General features: G+C 53.4%; 8 protein-coding genes across 8 annotated transcripts; 3 read left to right on the top strand and 5 right to left on the bottom strand.

Annotated features, from left to right (window-relative positions):
* Positions 1 to 2534: 2534 nt before the first annotated feature.
* On the top strand, positions 2535 to 2815 carry BO82DRAFT_286089 (uncharacterized protein; the record flags this gene model as incomplete). Its single annotated transcript, XM_025631528.1, has 2 exons — positions 2535 to 2619; positions 2703 to 2815. 2 exons carry the CDS (start codon positions 2535 to 2537, stop codon positions 2813 to 2815), a joined length of 198 nt encoding a protein of 65 aa, XP_025490856.1.
* Positions 2816 to 4272: 1457 nt separating this feature from the next.
* BO82DRAFT_355379 (alpha/beta hydrolase) lies at positions 4273 to 5432 on the top strand. The gene is made up of 2 exons (XM_025635434.1): positions 4273 to 4845; positions 4978 to 5432. The coding sequence occupies exons 1-2, from the start codon at positions 4429 to 4431 to the stop codon at positions 5374 to 5376; spliced, it is 816 nt and encodes a 271-aa protein (XP_025490857.1). The 5' UTR covers positions 4273 to 4428; the 3' UTR covers positions 5377 to 5432.
* Positions 5433 to 6039: 607 nt separating this feature from the next.
* BO82DRAFT_312623 (uncharacterized protein) lies at positions 6040 to 7847 on the bottom strand. Its single transcript, XM_025632447.1, has 3 exons — positions 7383 to 7847; positions 7168 to 7306; positions 6040 to 7103 (listed from the first exon to the last, which is right to left on the bottom strand). Exons 1-3 carry the CDS (start codon positions 7531 to 7533, stop codon positions 6128 to 6130), a joined length of 1266 nt encoding a protein of 421 aa, XP_025490858.1. The 5' UTR covers positions 7534 to 7847; the 3' UTR covers positions 6040 to 6127.
* A 10210-nt stretch (positions 7848 to 18057) lies between these two features.
* BO82DRAFT_375484 (uncharacterized protein) lies at positions 18058 to 18890 on the bottom strand (the record flags this gene model as incomplete). Its single annotated transcript, XM_025637483.1, has 2 exons — positions 18058 to 18578; positions 18662 to 18890. The coding sequence occupies 2 exons, from the start codon at positions 18888 to 18890 to the stop codon at positions 18058 to 18060; spliced, it is 750 nt and encodes a 249-aa protein (XP_025490859.1).
* A 1157-nt stretch (positions 18891 to 20047) lies between these two features.
* Positions 20048 to 21717, top strand: zrfB (low-affinity Zn(2+) transporter ZRT2). Its single transcript, XM_025635435.1, has one exon. It carries the CDS (start codon positions 20525 to 20527, stop codon positions 21608 to 21610), a length of 1086 nt encoding a protein of 361 aa, XP_025490860.1. The 5' UTR covers positions 20048 to 20524; the 3' UTR covers positions 21611 to 21717.
* A 150-nt stretch (positions 21718 to 21867) lies between these two features.
* Positions 21868 to 22501, bottom strand: fkbp3 (peptidylprolyl isomerase family protein FPR2; the record flags this gene model as incomplete). The annotated part of the gene is made up of 2 exons (XM_025633410.1): positions 22204 to 22501; positions 21868 to 22036 (listed from the first exon to the last, which is right to left on the bottom strand). The coding sequence occupies exons 1-2, from the start codon at positions 22449 to 22451 to the stop codon at positions 21868 to 21870; spliced, it is 417 nt and encodes a 138-aa protein (XP_025490861.1). The 5' UTR covers positions 22452 to 22501.
* Positions 22502 to 22956: 455 nt separating this feature from the next.
* Positions 22957 to 24276, bottom strand: BO82DRAFT_355385 (cytochrome b5-like heme/steroid binding domain-containing protein). Its single transcript, XM_025635436.1, has one exon. The coding sequence runs from the start codon at positions 24221 to 24223 to the stop codon at positions 23072 to 23074; it is 1152 nt and encodes a 383-aa protein (XP_025490862.1). The 5' UTR covers positions 24224 to 24276; the 3' UTR covers positions 22957 to 23071.
* Positions 24277 to 24585: 309 nt separating this feature from the next.
* On the bottom strand, positions 24586 to 26417 carry aspf4 (allergen Asp F4). Its single transcript, XM_025635437.1, has one exon. It carries the CDS (start codon positions 26005 to 26007, stop codon positions 25015 to 25017), a length of 993 nt encoding a protein of 330 aa, XP_025490863.1. The 5' UTR covers positions 26008 to 26417; the 3' UTR covers positions 24586 to 25014.
* Between the last annotated feature and the right edge of the window lie 173 nt (positions 26418 to 26590).

Raw genomic sequence — 26590 nt, forward strand, 5'->3', positions numbered from 1 at the left:
ACCTACTGCATCTCCCGTCCAGCATCAGGGAGCTGTGATACGTCCCTGCCGCAATCTTGGTCAATGATATTCCAGCCCCGGAGCACGGTTTGCTCCCCTCCTATCTGGCGGTGTTCCGTCCTTGGAGCACATGTAACTAGTTCGTTCGGTGGTCACCACTTACGCGGACAAAGATACGTTCCTTTCGATTTAGTAGAACAGTACTCAGCTCTAAGCCCGGTGCAAGCAGTGAGACCTCCGTCTTGTCTCGGACCAAAGCGTGGGCATGGCGTCTGTCAAGATAGCGGTGAGAGCACCAAGGGAAGGGCCGGAGGGCATGGGATCATCTGATATCGAGTACGTAGTGCTGTATAGAAGGCATGGCTACTAGGTACGAACTAGGACGAATAGAGCCCGGGGCTTTTCTTAGTCCCCTCCCATGACACAGAGTACGTACTCCAAGTTCATCCATCGTGACTCGCGTTACTAGAGAGTATTAGACAATGTAAAGCTGTATGTACCGTACAGCACCTAGTGTAGGTATGTCTTGGTGTCTATGGCTGGACCCGGTTAGGTTTTTGGGGCCTATTTTAGGTACAGAACAGCTCCAGAACGATGGGGGCGGGTGATGCGGAGCTTGCTAGCTTGAGCTGCTGAGCTAACTAGCTGACTGGCTGGCTTAACCTATCTTTTCAGGGCTGGTGGCTAAGTACTCCGTACCGTACGGATTATGGTTTTCTTGTATGATAGCCACAGTAACTAAGTCTAGTGACTGCAAGGTAAGGTGGTACAGGTACATACACCGTACGCTACACCGCAGAAACGGCCAGCCCGTTGGAAAAAAGTAGCATTAACATTCGATTTGCACCGGACCTTCCAGTATTCCAGTACCCGAAGTAGCCCGTTTGGGAAGACGACTGAATAATGAGATGGTCGCTGGAGGTCCGAAACTATGAGTCCGAGCAGGTGATAATCGCGCAAACTATGGAAAGCTAGAATGGGCGCACGGCTGCCGGCCCTGGTTGGTATCCGGGGGGAAAAGGCCCGCGGCAATTAGATGGGAACAGCATCACTATTGTCAATTGTGTCTGAGAGATGGGAAGGGACGGCACGGCGATCCCTTCACCGTCACTCGGGAAGCACCGGCCGCGGGGATGGCGATAAGGATGATGATTCTGATGATGATGCGATGTGAAGCTGGCCAGACCAGGTAGGTATCCGGAAGGCGGTGCTGCTATTTTGGTCGGGATGGGGATTCTGACTAACCGGCCAGTTGCTCTGCTACTGTCCATTCGGTCATGTGATCGAGTGAAGTAAGAGGCTGTAATTAGCTGTAATTGACGGCTTGGATACGACCCCAGCCCCAATCACACTGTCTCGTTGTCTGTTCTATACGGTCATCTGCTGGGGTTGGTCGCCCTCCCGTGATCATGACCGGCAAGGCGAGACTCAGACGGACCAGACACAGCATCCACACGGTGGTCCAGTTCATCATCACCTTATCTGGTATGCTCGATACGAAAGGACCTGTTGGATAGCAGACTGTCTCAGCCGCCATCCGCGCCACAGCATTCAGCAGAAGGGGTCAGTTACGGAGTATGTCCAACTCAGAATCAGGCGGTGCTCAGTTTGGGGTCTCAGGAGAACACAAGTGTGGCTGGTGCCCGGGCAAAAAGGCTCACTCTCACTCTCACTTACACCTGGGCTATGCTAAGGTTGGCTGTCGAACCCAATGGGTCGGTCCCTGAAACCGCCCTTTCGCCGGGTGCTTCAAGTGACGAATCATCCCATCCGGTTTGCTGCCTCGTCCCCATTCAGGCTCGGTTTGCCCCTGGCAGCCCGAGCAGGCAGCACAGTGGAGCCTGGCCGCTTCGATGGGGATTCCAGACATTCGATGCTCTGTTGGTAGGTTTCGCATCATGACGTCTGAATTGGGAACTGGGGATCGACCATGCTTCGTAGAGCATAGTACATACATACAGCATGGATGGAGCAGGCCAGGCGGGCCCGGAGCTTCTTCCTACTAGTCGCTCTGCAAGATGACCGATCTTCCCTTTCTTCCTGGGTTCGTATGAGTAAAACCCGGGGGAAACGATGCGAGATTCGATTGGGATCCGTTTTTGGCATTGCTCCAGGCCCCCAGTCCAGATTGGTGTCTGTCTATTTCCCGATCACTTAACTTATACTTCTTTCTGCTACCGTGGGGGGGGGAAACATACAAAAGGCCCCCATCGTCCTGCCTTTCATCCGTTGTGTTTCAACCAAATACTACAGCTATTCACTACAACTACAACAAACTAAATCGCTTCTGAGTTTCTCTTCTCTCTATCTCTCATCCTTCATTACCTTGCGACCTCTCTACCTTCTGCGCCTCATCCTCCTGGTTGTTGTGCCTTGCTCAGCCACAGATCAACCAGTGTTCATATAACTCCCACCTTTGCCTATCCTTCCACTTCAACCCTACACTTCTCATACTATCCACTCCGTTCCCTCCATTTACTTCACCTACTTCAACCAAACTCAGTCCCTTGTACAATTCCAATCAATCCAACAAAATGCCTCACAAAGTCAGCGACTCGACCTCCTCTCTGTCCAGCAGTGGCAGCAGCGGGAACGGGGTGGTTGTGACGGACATGCGAGGTATGTGTGGATCTTATCTCCGTTGCAACCCTTGTCCCATCGTCCTCATGATTCGCGAACTAACCACAAACCCCCCGAACTAGGCTCGCATGCTGGTCCCCGTCGAACCCAAGCTCCCGTCATTATCCACAACCAGGGAGGACAAATCTACGATGAGACGAGACCTTCCGACTGGGATAAGCAAAGGTGGAAGTGAAAGTATTCCTTCCTGTGCCCCGGGACCAAAGAACAGCCTCCAATCCCTCCGAAGCGCAACTGCTGGGCAGTTAGCTTCTGGAGGGTTAGGCAATTTGTCGCCGGGGTCGCGGGTTATCCGCGCGGCTTCAATCTCCTACAAAAGTGAGGCGGACCGATCGACGGGCGTCTGTTTCGTTCTCGACCGGCAAATCGACGGATGATGCGATGCTTACTCTCGCCATGCACCTATGGTCCCCCTTTGCCCTTGACCATGGTGCATTGAGTCTGTCGCCTTCGATCGCATCGCCGTTGTTCATGCCGTCCGTTCACTTTGGAATTGTTGTTCCGGATGATCGCCTGCATGTTTCGATATTTTTTTATGTGGTTGTTACTGTACTGTACATTACCTGTGCCATATCTCGGGGTTCTTGTGTTTTCTTCCAGAACATCGCTTGCGAGGGGATTGCCCGGGTGCGACCCTTGCCTGTCAGCACCGAGGACTAGGGCTATCTTCCCTAGGCCGTATGCCCGTGGCTACCTCGACAACTTGTTCTTCATTCCTTTTCGCTGCTCTTTTTGTTCTCTGTTTTGGCGTTGGGAGTTTCCTACCAGGTCTCAAGGAGTTGTGTTCTGATTATACCACCTCACGCCGCATCATGTCATGTCATGTCACTCCTTTATTTGCTCGCTTCTGCATTTTTGTCGAAGCACGAATGCCGCAACTGCCTGCACTACGTGCATTACTCATGACAGTCTGCGATTGTCGAGGTGCAGCAGCAGCAGCAGCAACAACAACAACAACAACAACAGCGCTGGTCGCACACAACCAACACAACCCACCTACGATGTACTATACCTGTTCTGTCTGACATGACGGGATGCTGTCAATCACTGTTAACCTGGTCACCAGACTATGTTTCGATGTGGGGATGGAACTGTATCATATGCTGATTTCGGGTTGTGATATTACTTACCTGTATTGTACTACTTTCTACAATATGAACTTTCCGCAAAGATGAGCAAGTCTATGCTAGTCGCGAAGTAACTTGTAGGAAGACTGACTCGAGTATTCAACAAAACCCTCACTCTGTTGCCATCAGTGCCCTCCTCTCCTCTCTCTTTCTCTCTCCCCAATTCCCCTTTCACACTTAAGTCGACCAACTTCCCACGAGTTCAAAACGAAACCCCTAAGGTCTTATGTACCACAAATGAAGCTCTACCATTGGCAGGAGAGCCAAGCAGTCACAGCTGAGACCGTAAGCACGAACTCCCAACCGTCGAACTACTAACAGAAACTACGAATCAAGCTAAGCGGCGGGGGTCAAAATGTGTGGCTCGATCAACCGCAGCGAAACTAGAGATGTCATTTTCATAGGCTACACCTTTTAGGGAAAGCCCGTTAGAACAAGGGTAAGGAGGATCCAAGCTGCTCCTAGGGCTTACATCCCCATCCCCATCCACCCCCACAGCTAGATACATAAACCCATCAGAACATCCCATATCCCCTCCACTACCGACCAGCCACCACTACATCTTCCTTTCTCATACTCCTGGGCTCCAACCTTCAACCCCCCGAATCTACCATATCCTATACATCCACCCATCCAACCCAACAGTACATACCCCGAGAAAATGCCCCCAACAATAGCCTTCCTCCCCGGCGCCTGGCTCACGCCCACCTTCTACACCCCCTTCCTCCACACGCTAACCACCACCACCGCCCTTCCCACCACGCACATCCCCTACCCATCCCTCGACCCAGACAACCCCGGCACCGCCGACTGCCACACCGACACCGCCGCCATCCGCGCACATCTGCAGACCCTAATCGAATCCGAAGGCCGCGAGGTCATCCTCGTGATGCACTCGTACGCCGGGATGCCGGGCGCCGCGGCGGCCCACGGGCTAAGCCAATCCGCTCGCCAGCGGGCCGGCCAACCCGGCGGCGTGGTGGGGATGATCTTCCTCGCGGCGTTCCTCGTGCCCGAGGGGGTGAGTTGTGCCGGGTTGCAGGGCGGGAGACTGCCGGGGTGGATTCTGTTGGATACGGTATGTATGCATGCGCTCCCTGCCCTCCCTTAATAACCATGTTGTTATGCCAATGGGGGAAAAACAAAGGAGGGGGAAGGGATCGGTGAGAGGGACCGTACCTTGAATGCTGATAATGAAACTGGGACAAAGCCCGCTCCGCAGCTCAATTACCCCGACGATCCGATCGGGAACTTCCTTCCGGAGGGGGAGGGGGAGGGGGATGATGAAGCTGCGCTGTCGGGCGGCGATCTCGAGACGTTCCTCCGCCCACATGCGACGCGGGCGTTTACGTCGCCGCAGCCGGCGCCGGCGTGGGCCGAGGCAGACGCAGGGTTCCTGGCGTTCATCGTCACCGCCGCGGATCGCGCAATCCCTAGAGAGGCGCAGTATGCGATGATGGCGGCGACGGGGCGCGAGTTTGCGGTCCGCGAGATGGAGTGTGGTCATTGTGCGCCGTTTATCGGGGCGCACCGCATTGGGGAGACGGTGCGTTTGGTTGGGGAGTTGGTTCGGGCGTTTTTGTCGGGGTCTAGTCTCGCGGTGCCTTGAGTGGAAGTGGAGTGGTCTATGACACTTGGTTGCGTGGGTATGGGGAGAAGCCCGGGGGTTATGGAGGGGGGGGTTTGTACAGTGCAGATTGCTCGGGTTGATGTTGGGGTTGGGGTAGGGATAGGGGTTGTGGAGGTGCTTTTTGGTGTACTCCTACCTGGAGGATTGGATGTATGATCCTGTTTATACTTGGGTATTCTAGGAGATGGAGAGATACGGTGTTGATTCTCGGGAGCGGTTGGACCTGAATTCTCCGGCTCTTGGGTTCTAGTCTCTTGCTGCATGGAGATCGCATTTGATCTGTCGAGAAGGAGAGGTCGTGGATAAGAAGATTCACACGGAGAGGGATGTGTATGTAGTATATCGATGACGTGGAGCTGCACTCCTGATATACTCCGTGGCTGATGACGAACTACACCCGTTATGAGCATTAGATCGTTTCGTTGGATAGCATCCTTGCTAGATCCATACTAGCAAGCCTATAGATCACAGCTGGCCTGATGACGGTGGTGGTCTTTCCGGATGAGGTGTACGTCTACGTATGGTGCAGGCCGTGCACTTTTTACTCTGGAGATACTATCCCCCCGGGTGTGCATACCATGTACAAGAGATCAGATCAGGAATACTGAGGTATCTCCTGCATTACCTCACCAGACACATCATAAACGTTCCCCCCCGAACGGTGGATCAGTTCGATTCTAGATCGACCAAACAAACTATCGTACATGTACCTACACATCACAACCCACGCCTAGCTAAACGACATCGACCCCAAGAAGTCCGTCGCATTCAGACTCACAGGCAACTCGGGCTGCACCACCTCCACCTCTTCCTCTTCCTCGAATTCCTCTTCCCCCTCCCCACCGCCCAACAACCCCACATGTGCCATATAGCCCACCAGCGCCGCCACCCCGCCCACAACGGCCGCCACGGACAACCACACATCCTTCTTGTACCCCGTGACATACTCCGCCAACGCCGTGCGCTCCTCGCCGGAGAGATCCGCCTCCTGGGACTGCGCGATCTCGCGCATGCGGGTGTTGGCGCGATACTCCCGCCAGATGGGCGTCGCGTCCGCCACGGTGTTCCACAGGGTGTTGCCCACCGTCACCCAGCGGGGGCGCTCGGGCTGCCGCCACGGTAGACTGGCCAGCCCGGCCTCGCGCTGCATGCGCCGCACCCACTCCACCGCCCGCGGCGCCTTCTGCCGCATCGCCTCCCCGAGCCACGCATCCTGCAGACTTTCCGACCCCAGCGCCGCGAGGCTCCCGTACCCGAGCAGAAGACAGTCGACGCTCGTGGGGCGGTCTCCGCCGAGCAGATAATCTTTTTGGGGCGGCAGCATCGCCGCGAGGGGCTCGAAGGCCGCCGCCGTGACCGCCTCCATGCGGAAGCGGTGGCTCGGGACCAGGCCCGCGGTCGTGGGGGCGGGCGCGGTGGCTTTGAGGAGTGGGAGGGAGGCCGGGAGGCGGCCCGCGGCGACGGCGGCCGAGTGCTCGCGCTTGCGGTCCTCCTCCAGGGCGACGAGGTCCAGCGACGAGAGGCCGAGGTGGTCGGAGGCGCGCTTGGCGGCGGCGCGGATCTGCGGGGGGATGAGCCAGGTCGACGGCCAGGTGAGGATCTGCGACGAGTAGGCGGGGAGGACGGAGGTGTAGTAGTTCTGGCTGGTGACGTAGAGGGAGAGGGCGAGGAGAGGCGGGAATTGCGTGTCGAGGAATGAGGTGAATCTAATCCGTTGATTCAGTACGGAGATTTCGGTGAAGGAGGGGGGGGGGATGGGATCAAACATACGCGATACTGTCCGCGCGATCTAGTCCGGTCAACTCGGCATCCAGATCCCAATCGCCCGAGGAGTATTGGCGGAGGTAGTCGACTATGTTGCGGAAGCGGGAGACCCAGGTGTTGCCGTTTCGCAGGGCCGGGAGTTCGTCTATTTGCCACAAGCTATGTTTAGTGATGTTTTTACGAGAATCTTCGGGACTTGGGGGGAAGTCCGGACGACTCACTTGTTGGAGACACCGAGGGATCGCTACTTGCGACGAGCACCCACGCGTCCTTGGGCAGGGCGAGAGACAGATAGGCAATGGTCGCCAAACATTGCGCATCGATGGACGGCAGGGAGAATGCCGGCCCCCAAACATGGAGTTCCAACACCATCGTGTCTTTCAGAGGCTTCACGCGCGTGCCGATGGATCGTCCGGACAAGCTGTTGTGGTGCTGGTGCAAAGGTGCATCGGACTGGTTGATCGCGGCCGATCACGTGCAGAATTCCATATCCTGCCCGATCTCCGGCCTCTGGCCTCAGGCATCGATGAGTTGTCGGGTGGGGCTGCAGATGTATGCCTGAGGCGGCTACTCGCGAGATAGACACCTGCAGAGCTGCCGTGCTCCATCTACTCGTCACCACTAACTTCTCTCAATCACCCAAAGCGATCCACGCGGTGAAATTGTCACGAAGTGAAGTAGAGGGGGAAGGAGGGGCTACATGATCAGCCTCGACTACCACCTCAAGTAGATTAAGTACGGTTTCAATATGGCGTTATCGGGGCCTCTCTTCCATAGTCCCGTCCCTATGATAAACCCGACGAGACCACGAAACAGGAGACCGGTGTTCAGATCATTGACCAAATGAAATGAGCGATTTTAGTCAATTCAATCTCCTTCAACGGCCCGTGCCTCGCCTCACCCTTCCAAAGGCAACCAGGCTGCAGAGATTCGGTAATCGAAGCCCACGACGCGAGCACCTCATCTCCCTTCTCTTGGCGCAAGCCTGGTAGAACTTATCGATAAAGTCGCCATCGGAGGAGGGGGGGAAGGGGGGCGGGCGTTTGAAGGGACGATCGGATGATAAGGATAAGCACCCAACCCATCACAAGATAGCCCACTCATCTACCGATACGACTATGACAATCCCGACTCTCTTCCCAGGCGATCAATGCCACGGACAAGAAATATTACATAGTAGTAAGTAAGGAGTAAGTTCACTTAGTGAACAGTAGTACAGTACAAGAGACCTGGAGATTGATTCCTGCTGTAGCAGTGCAAATCATCCTGCATGGCATGGTAGGAAATTGCAACGAACCACCCACACTTCCTGAATCGACGAGCCGCAGGGCAACAACGCATCCACGCAGTGGCGCTTGTTTTTAGTTCGGAGCGCTTAAGAGGGAAGAAGAGGGAGGAGATCGGGTAGAGAGAGAAAGAGAGCGAACGTGATGTGAGAGGAGGGATTGATTTCCGGCTTTTTTTTGCTCTCCTCACATCCCATTTTCCAAATACCCTAATCTACAAGGTAGTCAACATCCAGGGACTCCCGATCAAGGAAAACTCAATTTCCATTCCCGTCCATACATTGGCGCACATGGCAAATGGCATGATATCGTTTTGCAATGGAGTAGAAGTGCGGGTAAGAGTGGAACGTGCCTGGACCGCAATATGTTCAAGGAGGGTGTGGGAGAGAGTAAGTGGATTGAAGGGAGACTGTGTGCAAGAAGGGGGGAAGGGAAAGAACTCTACTAGGAGTCTAGTACAGTCCAAAGTGGCGTTAATCCGAATCAGGTACCCTCCCTCCTCTAGGCTCAGGTCCCCGCGTTCAAGTGCCAGGGTCAGGATTCAGGTCGGGTCAGTTGACCTGCGATCGGACTTGCCGGGCTAGGCACCATTTCGACTTAGTATGGTGTCGTGGACGTGGACGTGGACGACTTGAGGAGAGAATCAAATAGGTTAGGGTAGAAGATTCCCCAGTCAAAAACAAGGACACAGGACGTTATAACAACGGTTCAACCAGTTGGCATCCCTTCCACCCCCCGCCTCTTGTTGCTCGCAACCAAGGAAATGGAGTAAACTTGCTTCAGGGCATGGGTCTGGAAGGAAGTAGATGCTGCCTGCCATCTGAAGCTGAGTAACAGCCTTGTGGCAGTGACTGTAGCTTATCATGATTACATCGTCAGGTTGCCCTATTCAGATCATCCACGGCTCTCGGACCCATGCCATACATATGCATGCCAATAAATAGTGCATGTGGGTTAGATTAGCTCACCAGACGTTTTGGATGTCACGAGTGACTCGGTTCAGTATCGATTATAGTAATAATCAACATAAGTATTATGACCATAAACCGGAACAAGTACCTACTAGTAGTAATTCTCAGCCTGATGAACAGCTCCCCCGTACCCCTTCCCACGGACCGTCATCGTATCAGGAGCGCCCAAGGCACGCCACCTCGGGAGAGCTAGGGAGGGGATGGAGATGTTTGCCTGCGCGACCATTGAATCTGGGACTCCGCCATGGGAAGTAAAACGAAAAACAGAAAAAAAAAAAAAGGTACAGTTCCAAGTTGCCCTCAAAGCTTCCGATAAGGCCCCAACCCAAACTGTCACCCAGTCAGGATCATGATTTCGTAATGGTGATCATAATCATCACCCATCGTCATCAGCGGGCTCGGTCGTTGAGTCATAACTCCGCTTTTGGCGGGTTTCAGATCGTCGCTTGTAAAGCGGGGGAATCGATAGAAAGGAAGGGAAGTTGGTTCGGTGATGTTGGCTGCTTTCCTCAGCGATGGTATCATGATCCCTGTCCGTCGATCCTCAATCAACGAAAGGGAACAGCCCGCTGTCTCGCAGTTACCACATGACCAATGAGACTGTGCCGTCTTACAATGCGGGATTTACACTGGTTACAACCGGACGTCAAGGAGCCAAAAGTAGTAAGAAGTATGGTTAATCTCATTAGCGATGTCAAATCGCGCGCGCAGTAAGATGCGATATGCTGGTGGGTATATTAAGTCTATTATACATGCACGTGGAATCAAAGATGAAAAAAAGCTCAGACCCTCCGAAAGACGAAGATAAGGAATCAAGATGATGCAAGAGGATTGGGTCGAATGAGAAAAGAACAAAAAGAAAAAAAGAAAAAAAAAAAACCTCCCCGATGATTAAATGTAGGCTGAGATGCAAAGTGATCCATCCGCCAATAGCAATGCATGATGGTGAACATCACCACACGGATCAGCGCATTGACATCAACAGTTGTTGCGTGCGAGGAGGGGTCAGTCCCGGCAAATCCAAGCAGGATCCGAGACTATCTCACATGGGAACCCGAGCGAGCGGGAGTCGTGTCGTCACCGACTCTTGCGGGGTTGGTTGCTGGTGGAAATGCTGCTGACGGACTGGCTGACTGACAAGGCTGCCGATTTTGGAACCCACGAGTTACCGAGTGACCCGCCAAGGTCCAGATGAGACACATGGCCATCCGTTTGGTAGCAGTTGCAGGTTCGGTAATTCAGGCGGCAGGGTCCGCTGCTCGGTCCACCGGCCACGGAAGGGCACAGTGAGTGATGATGCGTTGATGTCGCAACAACCAAAGCGCGATTGCTGGTGGGAGAAATTGGAGCAGAGCGCCTGCGCTCGTCTCCAGGATGATCTCGTTGGGTGGAAAGTGAAATTATCGGCAACATGAGAGAATCGGTCAGATGCTGTCGCGTAATCCCAGAATAGGTAAGGCCCCGAAAGATGATGAATAGGGGTGTTGAAGATAGAATGAGGTGGTATTGAAAGCGTGTCGAATAAAAGGCGTATGTGGTAAAAAGCCGTAGTGCGAGTCCCAAAAACGAAATCGTCATATCCATGCCAAAGGGTGCAGCTCCCATATCATGAGCGATTCGAACCGGCCCGCTTGATCGAGATATTCATCAAAGCGGAGCAGATGCGATGGAGAGAAACCGGTCCGAATCAATTGGTCGTCAAGTTCATATCGAGATGGTACACCCATTGTTTACTTGGGGAGCGGGGGAAGAGGTCCCTTTGGCGGAGGGCCAGGGCAGGGAGGGAATTGAGAGGTACCACCGATGGAAGGCATTGTGATGCTGTTGTTGAGAGTAGATGTGGAGATGGTAGTCGAGGTGATTGGTGGTGGTGGTGGTGGTGAGGCAGAAGATGAGGAGTGTCTGCGCGGCGGTAGTAGTGGGTTGATAGTGGTGATGTTTCTTTGAATAATTTCAAGATCTTTGAAGTCTAGGAAGGAAGAGGAAAGGAAAGTCTCAAAAGCGAGGTTCGAAGGTGCCTAATATATACACTTCAATCTTGTTTCTCTGTCGCGGTGTTATTTTTCTTTTATTTTTTTCCTGTTCATTTTCAAAAATTATTTTTATCTGCAATATTTTTGTTTTTAATTTTCATTTTTAAATCTATCTGGGCGAGAAAAAAAACACCGACTAAGAATGATTGGCGTTCAACAACAGCGCGCGCCAGGTAAGAAAATCGAACGCAAAAAAAAATAAAATCAAGGGCAAAAAAACCCCCAGTTAATATTAAGGACGTACCCCCTGTCGGGAACAGGAGCTGAGCTCCACTCGGACAGAAGGGGAAAAAACCGAACTACGTCAGAATCTGACGGTTCTTACACTAGTGCCATACCGGGTGGGCTGCCAGATGGGATCATGGGAAGCAGATGGGAAATCCGATGGGGAAGCCTCCCCCAATTAGGAAATCCCACGGAAATTTTCTAGAAGTTCTTCTCCGTCTCCTCTCTCTCCCGAGTCCGTCTCTCCCTGTCCCACTCTCGGCTGCCCGGGGATTGCAGCACTACGTTACTAAGACTAGGAGTGGTTTTCGCCTCCCCCTTTTTCAAACTTGCTCCGCAGGTTTCATTGTTGATTGACTTCGCATGAGATTGCGTAGTGAGAGCTTATTCATCATGAGTCCCAGACTCCCAGACACTCCAATGCTGGAGCAGAAAGTCTGGGTTCTGGTTCAGTCTCAAACCAAATGAAATGTGTCGGAGGTACCCGATACAAACAGACAAGCCAGCTAGACAGACAGACAGATGCAGTAAGGGACACGAAGTCAATGGCTTCGTGACCTCTGGTACAGTACAAGGGTACAGTACAAGGCGGGGGGGGGGGGGGGGGAGGAGAGGGAAGAAGTCGAAAATTCTTCCATGCGACCCAACAGAAAACAACATTTACATCAAACAAAAGGGAAATCGAAACCGACCTGGCTGACACCACAGCAGTCGATCATTCTTCTGGAAGGTTGTTCAGGGCAAAGGAGAAAAAGAGGCACCCACGAACGACCCACCCTCCTTGCTGAGGTGAGTTTCTACCGCATGTCAATCAATATGTTCGCCTTTAAATGTCCTTCCGCTATGTTCCAAGCCTTGGGGATGTCTCTCTCTTGCTCTTGTGTTTTGACTTCTTCCACCACCTTCGACCAGCGCTGGGTTGGAGAGATTCACTGTGTGTCGACTTCGCGCTTCCCTCTTCTTCTTCTACCCTCAGTGAAGGACAAAACGCCGCATTGGCCCTAGCCGTCATTAAGCACCGGTTACGTAAATTACCTAGTTCGCTAGAAACCGTGAAGAAATAATTACCGGCCGGTCGCGATGACTCAACCTCATCATCACGAAATGAACGACAAGGCACCACGGCCGACCGCACTCCACAACGATACTCAAGTATGACCAGGATATATGCGCGCGCGCTCAGGCAACCTCAATCCTTGATGTGCGTATGATAGGCTTACGGGATTGGGGGCTAGTCCTGAGTCCTACCATAACGACACGTGCCAGTTCGTAGATCTTTTTTTCGGTGCCAGATATGGGGTTTTAGTGTTTACAACAACAAATGACAAGAAAAGGCTGCAACGGGAGGCGGAGGTGGGAAGGCAAAACCTTGAAATGGATGAAGCAAAAGTAGGGGGAAACACCTTCCTTCCTTCCTTCCACTAACTTGCGGCTGTTGCGCGAGGCAGCCTGCTTTTTCGTCTCTTCCTGCGTGTGATCTCTCACACACGGACGTAGTTACTGTATGTACATCAAGAAGATCCTAGCTCCAGCCAGAGTGCCGGGTCCGGGTTTACCGTCGTTTCTTGTCCATCAGCTCTATCTTAGTCGTCCGATTTTCCAAGCCACATCCACACAATCCTCATCGGATCCTCAGACCTTTGGCTTGCAAGCCTTCTTCCTTCTTGCTTACTGCTTACTGCGGTACAACCTGGCTGAGGTTTACTGTGTTTCTTGCAGCCTCGACACTATCAAGGTCGATGTCACGCCAACCATAAACATCGCAATCCCGATTACGATCGTTGGGGGGTGCATAACAGATGTGGATTGTGGATAGCTGAACTAGAGTAGAGTATAGCTGTCTCCGAGACCGGTTCCCCGTCCTTGCAGCCCTAGTCAGGGGTGGGATGACGCGACGGACGACAGATAAGATGGGTTCGTGATTGTGAAATAATGCAAGAGGGAGCGAGACAGTAGAGCGAGTCATAATGACAGGTCGTTTCATCTGGACCAGGGGGAGGCGAAAGTTACTGCACGGAGTAGCCGTACCCTAAACGGTTTAGTCGTGGCTTGCCGCGCATCGTTTCAGGGGCAGGCACAGGCACCACCACCAACCACCCACTTTAGTATAGCAGCCGCATTTGCAGCTACGAAGTTGTTCCTAGGTAGACTCTAGACACCGTCGCGAGTCAGTATCCCACCCCCAAAATATAGTTCACATTTTCTTTTTCATTTTCTTTTTCTTTCTCCTCGCGCACACGATAAAACCCAAACCTGCCAAAACGAAAAACAAGCCTCCTTACATCCAGGAACCATATGCAATAGCTCCATGATTCATAATAAAGTCCCCTGTCCAATGACTCCAAGCACCTCGTATTATCCGAGCTCCCGGGGGCGGCGGCTGAGACTGAAGGATTATTATGCGATTAAGACCTGTCCTGTCCTGTCGCCTGTCGCCTGTCGCCTGTCGCACAGCAACAACTCTTTTTTTTTTTTTTGCAAAAACTAACACTAACACTAACACCAAGTACGTAGCTGTCTTTCTCCCCCAGGATTTCTGTTTATGGCATTGTGTTCGCTATTATTATCAATAGTGTCTTAAGTCTAAATCTGACGGATGGGGGGGTTTCGTTTGCGCGCGCGAACGAAAAGAGCGGGTTACTATTTCTGGATGCTATGACTCTCCCCGGGGCCGGTATTTATCTATCCTTTTTTTTTTTTTTGAACGAGGAGGATATAGCTTGGCACTTTTGCTTTTTGGGCTTCTTACTGCACTGGGTAGGTAAACTTGCTCTCTCTCGAGGCTCGAGATATGTCATTGGGGACTACCGTAAGGTCATGGTGGAAGGGAGCTAGATAGGCAGGCAGACAGGCAGGGCTCGGTTCCGTGATTTCCGGACCTCCGTTTGTCCAAGTGACTGACTGACCTGGCCAAGGCAGGCAGGCAGGCACCCCTCATTCTCGTAGTATACTCATACTCACAATAATAATACTTGAACTCAACTTACCTTAGATTTCCTAAGGAATGGAGTCGCTCCTGCAGACTTATGCAATGCAACCAACCCTGGGTCCAGTGCAATTTGCCTTCCCTGGCCCTGATTAGATTAAAAACCGTCGTCTTCACGGACTGCTACTAGTTTGAACGAGACTAAACCGGATTGATGGCCGGTGCAGCTAATTGCTGCAGCTTGGATTGTACTCTAGCTACTCCGTATAGTCTAGCACAAAGAAAAGGGCGGGCGGGATCATCTGCAGGTGAAGAGCAAGAAAGTTGTTGGTCGGGAGGGAAGGGAAGGAAGGGATGATGGTCCTGCACGTCAACCTACTGATATAATGATGAGAGCTCACACCAATCGATCCCGCAGGATACCCGAGATAACCTGTACAGTAATTTAGTCCGTACGTACTCTCGAGTAGCTACTACGTACGTGCTTGATCAATAACTACTAAAGCGATGACTGATAAACCGCTCCCGTACCCAGGCTACCTTAGGGCGGGCGCCTAAAACCACTTCTCCGACCCTCATCAGTGGATAAGGTAGTCTAAATTCCCAGTGTCGGAGTCTATAATCGACTTAGTACCGTGTGGTGTGGACTGTAGCGTGTGCTGGGGACCACATGCATGAATCTATGCTGTTACGAGGATGGCGTTCTTCTTTCTGCTCTGCCTGTCTCTTTTTCCCTCACATCCCAGCGGGTATTTCGGAGTAGGCATTGGCGACTCCGATGGGTATTTCGGCTTGGGTCCATAAGATTCATGATGATGATGATGAGATTGGTTCGCGATGATGAACAACTGACGCAAATCCCAGTGGAAACGTACGAGTATACCCGCCGTGTTCCGGGTCAAAAAGGCTGAAGATGGACCCTGATTTGAAGCTCTCATGCGACCACGGCGAAACCAAACCCAGATCTCCCTGGGCTTCCGATGATATGCCCAATGATTCATGATGGATTATTATTGTCGGCTCTGAAACCCTGGAAGGCGATGGAACAAACACATGGCAAATTGACCGTCCCGAAACCAAAAAAAAAAAATTACAGATTCTCTGGTACGGGTGGAGCAATGGTTCCAAGTGAAGGAAATGAGATTCCCCACTGTTCATTCCGCGCCGTTGGCGAAGAAAAGTGGGAACAGCAAACAATCCAGTAGCAGCAGCAGCAGCAGCAGCAGCAGCAATGGCCTTGCGGATTGCGGAGGCATTGTAAATCATGGTCAATCATGGTCAATCATGGTCAATCATGGTCAATCATCATCTCCTCGGGTATGGGTCATTAGCGCTTTCTGGTGGCCAGAGGGGTAAATATCGAATTGCGATTGTCGTTCGTTGTGGTCTTCAATTTGGCGCTTCATTTCCTATCATGGAGATGTGGGTAGATCGGAGTTCTCTAGCTTGCTTGATCGGTCATAGTCCGGCTGGGAAGTGGTGATCATGTGCCACCTCTGTGCCTGTCCCGAAGTGGATAGACTACTTTAGACTAATCAGTAATCACTAAACTGAAGCTGAGTCCGCCTCTTGGGCTTCTTTGCCATCCCGGCACTTTAACGAGGTGAACTCATCAATCTCTCCGTCTCTGTCCCTGTCTCTGTCCCTGTCTCTGTCTCACCTGCACTGCCCGTATCTTTGCCGATGAGTGATTGGCGCCTTTCGCGAGTTAATCACCTGCTTAATGCAGGTACTATGCACCTCGCTGCAGCTCTGCCAATCCTAATTAGAATTTATGCAGCGCCGAGTACGGGGTACTGGACTGCGCGACAGACTCGGTCGATCACCGCCCCCCTCTACCGAAAATTCATTCATCTTCAAAATCAATCAATAATCAATGTCGGTGTGGTCAGGATCCGCAGCCGATGGAGGCGAGGGACCACGATCGCAATCCATCTCCAGCGGTGAAGATCAAACTCAGACAGACAAAGAATTGTCTCCGCTTCATGGAATGGTACCCGCCCTTCCAGAAGTCTTTCCATCCCACGGTTCACCGCTCTTTAATTAGCAGGAAACGAGGGGCAGCTTTCTGGAGAGACGAGAAGATTCGGCGTCGTTTCGACGAATTGATATGGATCCATTTCGAAATCCCCTCCCAGCCGACTCCCGCTAATCGCGGGCTAAAAGACCACTAATTATGATGCATATCCCGCTAGTCACCAGTCCATCGTGAAGCGGTGTATGTCTGCACCAATGATGGGCTGAGATAGTCGTTCTCCTGGTGCACGTACAGCTTGGGGTAGTTAGCCCGATTGCTGAATAACATGTCGACTTTTCCCCGTTCCTTGACGTCGCGATTCGGTAATTCCTGTTGAACTGGTACGACCGTCACGGGTGGTATCGAGGATTGGGCTTGAATCCCCATCCCGCAAGCCCCATCCGAGCCGCCATAGAACAAAGATGGAAGAAAACCTCCGCACTTTGTTGGGCGTTGGAATTGACTCGTAAACTACTCTAGGTCGTTTTAGTCCTCCTCCTTGTAGGGCCCTCTCCGAACTTGAAAGAAAACGGTGAGCCGAATTCGGAGGATCCTGCGCCACTTTTCTGTTGGGGAGACAGGGAACGGGATTAATTCGGGTCCACCCGGGGTCAGGCTTCGACGTTGTTATCAACAAGCTACTCTAAACGCTAAGCATGGACTCCGCTCAGCTCCCGAAATGCCAAAAATTATTCCGTTCAGGCCTTGATATCGTTTTGGGTTGTGTCTATATCACGGCTCCATATAGTTTCCAAGGAAATTGCAAGAACTGCCCTGTCCAAAGAGAGCGTCAATGCCAGGATCTTGGCATATGCAGCAAGCCGGAAGTTTAATCAGCACTACAGGCCTGCAGATGCATCTGGCGCAGTGTCACCGAGCATCGCGCAACTCGTTTCCGTCCAGAGCGCCACAGATGGCGCTATGTGTGGTGAATCCATTCGCCATGGTGAGAGTGGCCGACTTGGGACGGGAGAAGCTTCGCGCATAGCTGAGTGGCACAGACCAAAGGAATGTAGGACCATCGAATGCAGGACCTTGAGACCGTGGGTTGCACAGGGAGCATTGTAGACCACGGTAGAGATGGCCTGATAACTCCACAAATTGCACGTAGCACTACCGCCTCTGTTGCATAAACGGGTGCAGGGGTGTGTTTCATGGTGACCTCGAGGCTGCAGATCCAGGCATTGAGTGAATGTCGTAGAGCCTGCAATCATGCCAGATGGAAGTCAAGATCATCCTACTCTGCCCAATTACGGTCATGATCAGGGATGTCTGCAAGGCAGTGTTGCACATCATACCCGCCCCCTGCAGCCATGCAAAGTCGACACGGACAAGATGGCACGTTCGGTCTGCCGACCATCGGATCCGAAAGTCAGCGCTGGCCATCACCGGCCGATAGGCCCATCTACCCCGCACATGTCCAAGCAGCTCTTCAGAATCAATCCTCAATCAGGTCACCTTGAGCCTGGGTAGAAATCCATTCTTCCATCAGGACCTGGCGACCAGGCTCTGCGGCAGTCGCGCCCATCCCGTCACCTTTGCGTGTGACGAGCAGACACAGCACCCAGCCGTAGATGTTGAACCCCTCATAGTTCGTTTTGAACTGCATCTTCTTGTCCTCGGGCTCTTCGATTTGTGGTATCGAGCCCTCGTCTTTCCTCCGTTTGGAAGTGCGTCGATCATTCGGGGACTCATCCCGCTCCTCCTCCGTCGCTCGCGCACGTTTACCTCCGGCATCGCCTTCTTCGACCGCCGCAGCTTCGGGGATATCCTGCATCCGCAGGTCACTCTCATCATCGCTTTCGACCAGAATATGACCGCCGGCGGTGCCACCCGCCCCCGCCTGAGCTTGCAGCTTTTTCTGGCTTTTGTTCGCGTCTTGTTCAAACTCCTTGTGTCGCGTCAACAGAGAGTGGCGTGTTCGAGATTCGCGAAGGAACAGGGCGACTTCGAAGTCATCTGTACCCATGGCATGATGTTAGCAGGTCTTGTTTCCAACGCCGCTGGAGAAAGGGCTTGCATCGGCCGAAAGCCAGAATTACCTTCTGCGATGACATCCTTGACGGGCTTGCCTTTCTTCCGGGCAAGGAGTCGTTCGTTTTCTTCGCGTAACTTGGGCAGGACCAAGGGTCGGATGGCGGCGAAGATCCGGTGCAGGACGGGGTCACGGCTGCTGAGCAGCCATCGGATGTCAGAGGGCTTCTCGAGGTAGATCCGACACTCGAGCACGGTGTACTTGCTGATCCGGAGGTAGCGGCGAATCGGCGCCATGAGAGCAACGATCACGGTTTGGACGGATGGGATGTAGGTGTTGTAGTGTTCGTCAAGTGGTTGGTTTAAGGTTAGATTCAGATTGGCACCGTAGCTTCAAGGGAGATAGGAGATAGAGGTGGCAGAGTGGAAGGGGATCGAGTATGCGTGTGTAAGTGTGTGTCTGTTGATGTCATGTGTGAGGTGGTCGGCGAGAGTTGGCGGAAAGCGTGACGTGACCAAGGCTCGGAGCTGCGCTGCCAAGCGCGCCCGGCAAGGGCGGAAAGACTGGGCATCAAACGTCTTCCTTCTCCGACGGTGCCATTTCCAGCGCAGGTGTGCAGTGTGGCCAGGAGCCTCTGGTATGATCGTCTCTTTCTCAAAGCTTCCATAGTATACAATCTATCAGTTAGTATTGTCCTATCTGTATTTTCCCATGCCAAACCCACAGTTGAGAAATCGGTACAGATTCATGAGAGATGTGTGACCTCACGAGTCTATATTTACTCTCTTGGGTACCCTGATGGTTTGATCTGGTGCTTGTTGAATTGAATTTCCATGAGGGTGTTCCTCCCATTGATCCATCTATCATTGTACTTGGCACAGTACATGTTCATTGAATCAAATTCATTAGATTCACAGTCATCTCCAACAACACAGAACACGTGTGAATGAGTACTCCGTGTTTAATCTACTCCGTAGTATATCTTTCTCTCTGTATCATATAAAACTGGCTTTTCTCGCTTTTCCGCTCACGGCGCAGATAAAGAAGTGTGTTGCACTATTGTAGACTACAGACATCTTATCATGTCAGGTGTGTAGCCACGTGACCAGCCCACTCCGAGATTGATCCGGGCCAATCAACAGTCCCAGAAAAGGAGGGTCATCCTGTCCGCAAGGTCCCCAAGTGCCCGAGGAATTTGACGTCGGTTTCCTCCAAGGTCCCCATCCACTGCAACATCGACCCGCACCTTTCCCAGAACAGAGTCGAATTCTTCATCGCCGCCACGATGGGCCTCCTCGACCATTGCCTCTGTCCGCCTGCTTATTGCGCCTGTATCACCTCAGTGCATCTGCTCGTTCATCCTTGCGACGTGTCGGTCATTCTCGAGTCGTCAGGCCATCTCAATCGCTCTCTTAGTCACTGCAGCTGCTGGTCGTCCCCCCCCCCCCCCCCTCTCAAAACCCACTGTGCTACCAAGGTCCCCATCTGACAGGCTGCTGCTGTCTCGTCGCTCACTAGTTTGACGTGGGCATTCTTGACTAGTCTCAACTCTCAAGGACCTTGGGGACTGTCGACGTGCCCGCTGGCAGCCGCACAACTGGATTTCGAACATTCAAGAGCGGGGGATCCAAAAAGGCAGACCACTTAATAAAGAACGCGGACCTTGCAGACGGACACTGGCAGCATTCTCAACCCTTCACATTCCTCCTCCCACGTGCCTTTTTTGACGCCTGCCACAACCCCTGTCACACACCCACCCGGCGATATTATTGGACTCCTCCAGTATCACTGGCTTTTTAGCGGTCGATCTATCCCGTTAAACCTTGTCCCTGGAGGCGGGCCCGTGCCACTCAAACACAGGACACAGCACAGGCTCAAGGGTCCTTGAGTTGCCGACGGATTTGGAAAAGGACGATTGAGCGCAGAAAGCATGGACTCTCTCCATACCCTCATTGCCAGAGACGATGGCTGCCCCACGGGCAACGAGTACGACGGCCGAATCGGCCTGCGCATCTCCTCCATCTTTGTGATCTTCATCGGCTCGTCGTTCGGCGCTCTCTTCCCCGTCTTTGCGCGGAGCTTCAGTGACGGCAAACTATCGAAATGGGCCTTCTTCGTCGCGAAGTATTTCGGGTCTGGTGTCATCATTGCCACGGCATTCATCCACTTGTTGGCCCCGGCCGAAGAGGCCTTGACGAGCGATTGCCTGACAGGGCCGATCACAGAGTACTCGTGGACGGAAGCGATTGTATTGATGACCATTGTGGTGTTGTTCTTCGTGGAGCTCATGGTCATGCGCTACGCACGCTTCGGGCACGGCCACGCTCATGACTCGGATAGCGAAGAAGACGACGACAGCCACCACCACCACCACGTCCAGCAGCAGCACCACCACGTTCAGGTCGAGCAGCCGGTGGCTGTCTCCGAGGACTTCAAGGGCCATATACCGGGCGAAGACCACCTCGGCCACTCGCGCGAGCACCACGACGTCGAGGCGGGCAAGAACCACTCGCACCTCGAGGAGTACATGGCGCAGCTGACCTCCATCTTCATCCTGGAGTTCGGCATCATCTTCCACTCGGTGTTCATCGGGCTGACCCTCGCTGTCACCGGCACCGGCTTCGTGACGCTCTACGTCGTCCTCGTCTTCCACCAAACGTTCGAGGGACTCGGTCTGGGCTCGCGGCTGGCCACGGTGCCGTGGCCGCACGCCAAGCGATGGACGCCGTATTTCCTGGGCCTCGGGTTCGGCGTGTCCACCCCGATCGCCATCGCCATCGGCCTGGGGGTCCGCAACAGCTACGCCGACAGCGGCGCCACGACGTTGATCGTCAGTGGCGTGTTCGATGCGATCTCGGCGGGGATCCTGATCTACACGGCGCTGGTGGAGCTCCTGGCGCACGAGTTCATGTTCAGCACCTCGATGCGCAAAGCCCCGATCCACGTGGTGTTGTCCGCGTTTGGACTGTTATGTTTAGGTGCGCTGCTGATGGCGCTGCTGGGCAAATGGGCATGATTCAGTTAGACCTTTTCCCCCTTCTGTATATAGAGATACCTGTTAGAAGTTGCTTCTGCGCATACCTTAGATATCTGCGCCCCACTTAGAAATAAAGCTGGACTTTAGCATTGACCGATGTTACGACGTACACTGTGCATTTAAAGAGTCAGACAGAAAAAGAAAAAAAAAAAAACCACCCCCACCTCCATCTTATACACCCCCTTAAGTTCCCAACCCTTTCTCCCAAGAAATCACAACCAAAATTCAGACCCAAGTTACAACTCATCCTTCGCCACCCCATCAATTCCCACCAACTCCGTCTCGAAGATCAACGTCGCCCCGCCGGGGATCGGGCCCACGCCGCGACTCCCATACCCGTACTCGGGGGGAATCGTCAACGTGCGCTTCTCGCCGATGCACATGTCCAGAAGGCCTTGGTCCCATCTACACGCCGAAAAAGTTAGCTTGCTGTCTGTCTGCCCAATGCATCTGCATAAGAAGCGCAGTTCAGCGCAATCAACCAGCTGAGCTCGATCCACCCAACCCAACAGTGTAATGAAGGCAACCCAATCTCTCCCCCCCCTCCCCCGGAAAAAAAAGGCAAAACTCACCCCTTAATCACCCGTCCCGCCCCCAACTTAAACACCAACGGCTGCCCGCGCTTGTAGCTGGCGTCGAACTCGGAGCCGTCCGCCGCCAGCGTGCCGCGGTAGTGCATGTGCACCGTGTCGCCGCTCTGGGTCTTGCGGCTGCATTCGACGGGGTGGGTGACTTCGATGCCGAGGTCGGATGAGGCAGCTGCCAAAGTGGTGGTGAATGTGGCCGTTAGGGCGGTGAGGGCGAGGGCGAGGAAGCGCATCTTGTTTGGGGGGTGGTTTGGTTGGTTTGGTTGGTAGGTTATTTGGTGGGTTGGTTGAGGGATTTGGAGGGGGAGGTGTGGTGTGGTCGTGGTCGTGGTCGTGGTGAGGGGAAATTGGTTGAAAGGAAGTTATGGGTTACGTTTTATGTTCTCTGGGGGCGGCAAGTGGAGAGGTGCCAGTGCTAGTGGAGAGAGAGTTCGCGGTGGGTGGCGGGCTGTGTTCCGCTCCCGGGAGGGGTTGGACTAGGACTAGGGTGCTTCTGTTCGGTACTTTACCACCTACTAATATCTTGAGGGAATACACTGGGGTACCGGAGGTTTGCTTTGGGTCTTGAGATGCATTTATTTGGGAGTGAGATTTCGGCTTTTTTTCTCTCTCAAATAAGGCAGGATAGAGGGTAGGAGTCTGCGGTTTGGGTTGGTTGGTCATTCTTGAACAAAACAAAGTGTATTGAACAATGGTAATCTTGTCAATACTACCTATTAATTGTTGCGCGAGGTGTGTGGACAGCATAGTCAGTTGATATATTCTATGAGTGGTGCTATACCTATATCCATATATATCACAGTCACAAATCTAGGGTATCATCGTCTAAAGCAACACCAGCTCCCCTTCCAGCTCAATCCATCGCATCCAACTCATTCACCTCTCCAAAGCTCTCTGTCTCCGTCTCCGCCACCAAAATCCCAACCAAACACTCCCCCAGAATCGCATCCCAATTCACCCACGGATGGATCTCCATGAACAGCTGCCCGGAATCCTTGCCCACCCCGCGCAGCAACTCCCCTTTCCCGCCCGGGTGGAACGGCAGATACGGCGTGATATTGTACACCTTCCCCTGGTAGGACGTCCATGCGTCGGCCCCCTTGCGCCCGTTCTGCGCCTTGAGCATCGACGGCGTCACCCGAATCAGCGTCGGGGGCAGGTTCTTGCCCCGAAGGTTGTTGTTCGGGTTGGACGTCAGGGCGGCCCAGTCCAGCGGCGAGTACCCCGGTTGGAGGATGTGTTTGTTCTTGTTCGACGCGGAGGACGAGAGGGGCTTCACGTTCAGTTTGGTCGGCGCGAGGGAGGAGGGGGAGGTGCGGCTCGGCGGTGCGCGCAGGGAGGAGGCTGCGGATGGAGGTGGGTGCAGGGATCCTGCTAGCCCGGCGGCGGGGTTTGTTGGGCGCGGAGGGTAGCGTCCTGCGGTCAGGGAGGATGATAGTGATTGCTGTGGCTGCTGTCGGGTTGCTGTTGGGCGGAGTCGGGGGAGGGGTGGCGGAGGCATGGACGTGTTTTTGGCGGAAGTAGTTGGAACTGTCGCGGACGGTTGGGCGGAGGGAGGGGTGATTTGTGGAACCGGTAGCGGTGGCGGAGGCATGAGACTTCCATTGCTTGGTTTGGTTTGGGAGGCTATTGCTGTTGTCGGTGCTGTCGCTGCTGCTGTTGCTGTTGTCGATGGAGGGGAAAAGGGGTCTAGCGGTCCATTGTGGCGGGATTGATGGACTTGCGCGACATCTGGTTTGGCCTCGTTGTCCAGGCGTAAGGACGGTATCTCAACAGAAGGCACGTTCGTCGCAGAGGCCTTGGGAGTGCTTTGGGTATCTTCTATGGGGACGTCGGGCTCCAGAGTCTCTGCCGCGTTTCTGGTGCTCTCAGAAGTGGGCGGTTTCGCGGATGTCTTCTCAGGCAGAGATTCAGGCTGAGGCTGAGGCGCCCAGGTAGCAGGCGGATGTCGGTAAATAAGATAACATGCAGCCGCAATCAGCGTTGCGACTCCGACCCAGCCCATGCTAGGCAGTGATACAATCTGGTGAGTCGTGGCAAGGGAACGGAGGAGGCAAGCAGACAGAAAGGAACAATTATGCGGAGGGGAAAGCTGAAAATGACGCCGAAACGCCGCCTATCGGCACGTGGTCCCTGCGTCGGCCCCTGATCGCCGCCTCAGGAATCCTCTCGCCTCCGCCGCGGCCAACACTATCGACTACATTATTAATCACAATACTGCTTAGCAACTTCACTTCAGAAGGAAAGCACAAGGGAGAACGAGAGAAAAGAAGCGAGTTATCGAATACCACGCCAGATTCCTGCAATAAGTTAGTCATATCGGGCTTGTTACGAGCCGTACCGGATATTACTACTTCATGGTCTAGTGTTGGTCCCTTCATTGTTTGTATGCGTTACTCAAAGGAGCGAAATGTGAAGAGGGGGGAAGTACAGCGACAAAAGGCTTTGTCCAGCAACATGTTAATATCGACACTGGGTCTCGGGGTTGAGTCAAAGAACAAAGGAGACCACATCAAGACAAACCGCATAGAATAAATAAAGCAGTGCCTTAGGACTCCTTACAATGGTCGAGGTGAACCAGGGTACCACTCTAGAACCAAACTACAACTATCAGATATCACCAATCAGGAAAAGATACGATAACATTGGTATGTACACTCGAAACAGAAAATAGGAGTTGGATGGTGTTCACAGTATCCGGCAAATCACACATGTTAAGAGCTTCCAACCCAGCATAAAGGAAACCATAAGGGGAATCTGAGAAAGAAGGAAAACGACAAATCACACGGAGACGATCTAGGCGAAGTCAAGCTCAACGTCCAAGCGGACAGCCTCCTCGTTGGAGTTACCACCAATGCCGTCAGCATCGGCGAGGTTGGAAGTGTAGGCGTTGATGACAGAGGCGAGAGCGCTGCCGATGGTGGAGCACTTGGAACCGGTGTGGTCGCAGATCTTCATACCCTGGACCTCCTGGCCAGCGTTCTGGGCCTGGATGGCGGACACGTCCCAGCCGGACCAGCCGTCGTTGCTAGTGTTACCGAAGTCGAATTCACCCCAGGTGCAAGAGTAACCGCCGTACTCGTCAGTGGGAAGAGAGTCACCCTTGGCAGCACCCCAGCCACCCTGGGAGTCAGAGTCGAAGGCGACGTAGCGAGTCTCACCGGCCTTGATCCTGAACTCGAGAGCCGAGTTGCCGTACCAGCCGTTCAGGCCACCGTTGGGACCGATCTTGTTCCAGAACTTGACGGTCCAGTCGTCGGACGAGCTACCCTGGAAGCGGACGACATACTGGTAGAGACAGGCCTTGTCCTCGCTGACCTCGATGATGTTGCTGCCCCAGGGGCTGCCGACGTTGCCGGAGTAGTAGATGGCATCGGTGGTGCGCTTGGCGTTGGACTTGGCTCCGAATCCCGAGCGGGTGTAGCTCGACGAGGTCGCAGACCACGACTTGCAGGTGCCGTCGGCAGAGGAGACAACCGAGGCGGAGCTCGAAGTAGCGGCAGCAGCGCTGGCGGCAACGGTAGCAGAGGCAGCGACGTTAGCGCTCACCTCGATAGTGGCAGCAGCCGCGACGGTAGCAGCAGCCTTGTTGGACTCGACGGTAGTCGTGGCAGAGCCGGACCAGTCGTTGACCCAGGACTCGAGGACACCATCGATGACAGCGTAGACCTCGTCACCAACGTTGCGCTTCTCGTGGTGGTGGTGGCGGCGCTCATGGCCGTGCATGCGAGCAACGGAAGAACCAGCCGTCAAGGCGGTCAACAGAAGCATGGAGTTCTTGAGCTGCATTGCGAAGATTGATGATGGTAGTAGTCTTGATGAGAGTGTTGGCTTTTGCTATGAAAGAGGTGCAAGACGAGGGTATCACGGATGTTTAAGTTGAAACCACAAATCGAGACCAGGGTAGACGCAGTTGAAAGAGTGATTGATAGGCAGTTCAAGTGAATAAGGAGTGACAAGAGCAACACAATAATGAGGCCCTCGACCTGAAACAAGCAATCGACAAAGGAGTGTGGGTTGCGAGCACCTGGAAGAACGATGGATTGAGGGAAAGAAGAAAGGGAGAAGAAGGGAGGAGAGATGAGGGAGGGGGAAAGAAAGAATTAAATTCGAAATTGAAAACGAGCGAGCATCGAGCCAGACTCTCCCCGTCCAGTTGGGGATGGGGGAAGTTTGTTGGTCAAGATCACGGATTGAAGGCACACCAAGACCCGTAGAGACCGACAATTAAATGAAAAGGGGGGCGGTTCCTGAACTAGAGTCAACTCTGCGCAGCCATTGGTGGTCTGCCCCACTGAGACCGCGGCTCGAGGCTCGGATTTCCCTGGATTGTTTCTGTCGATCCGCCTGTATCATACCGTTAGATTACCGT

The sequence above is a fragment of the Aspergillus uvarum genome, assembly GCF_003184745.1.
Source record: "Aspergillus uvarum CBS 121591 unplaced genomic scaffold BO82scaffold_35, whole genome shotgun sequence".
NCBI lineage: Eukaryota > Fungi > Ascomycota > Eurotiomycetes > Eurotiales > Aspergillaceae > Aspergillus > Aspergillus uvarum.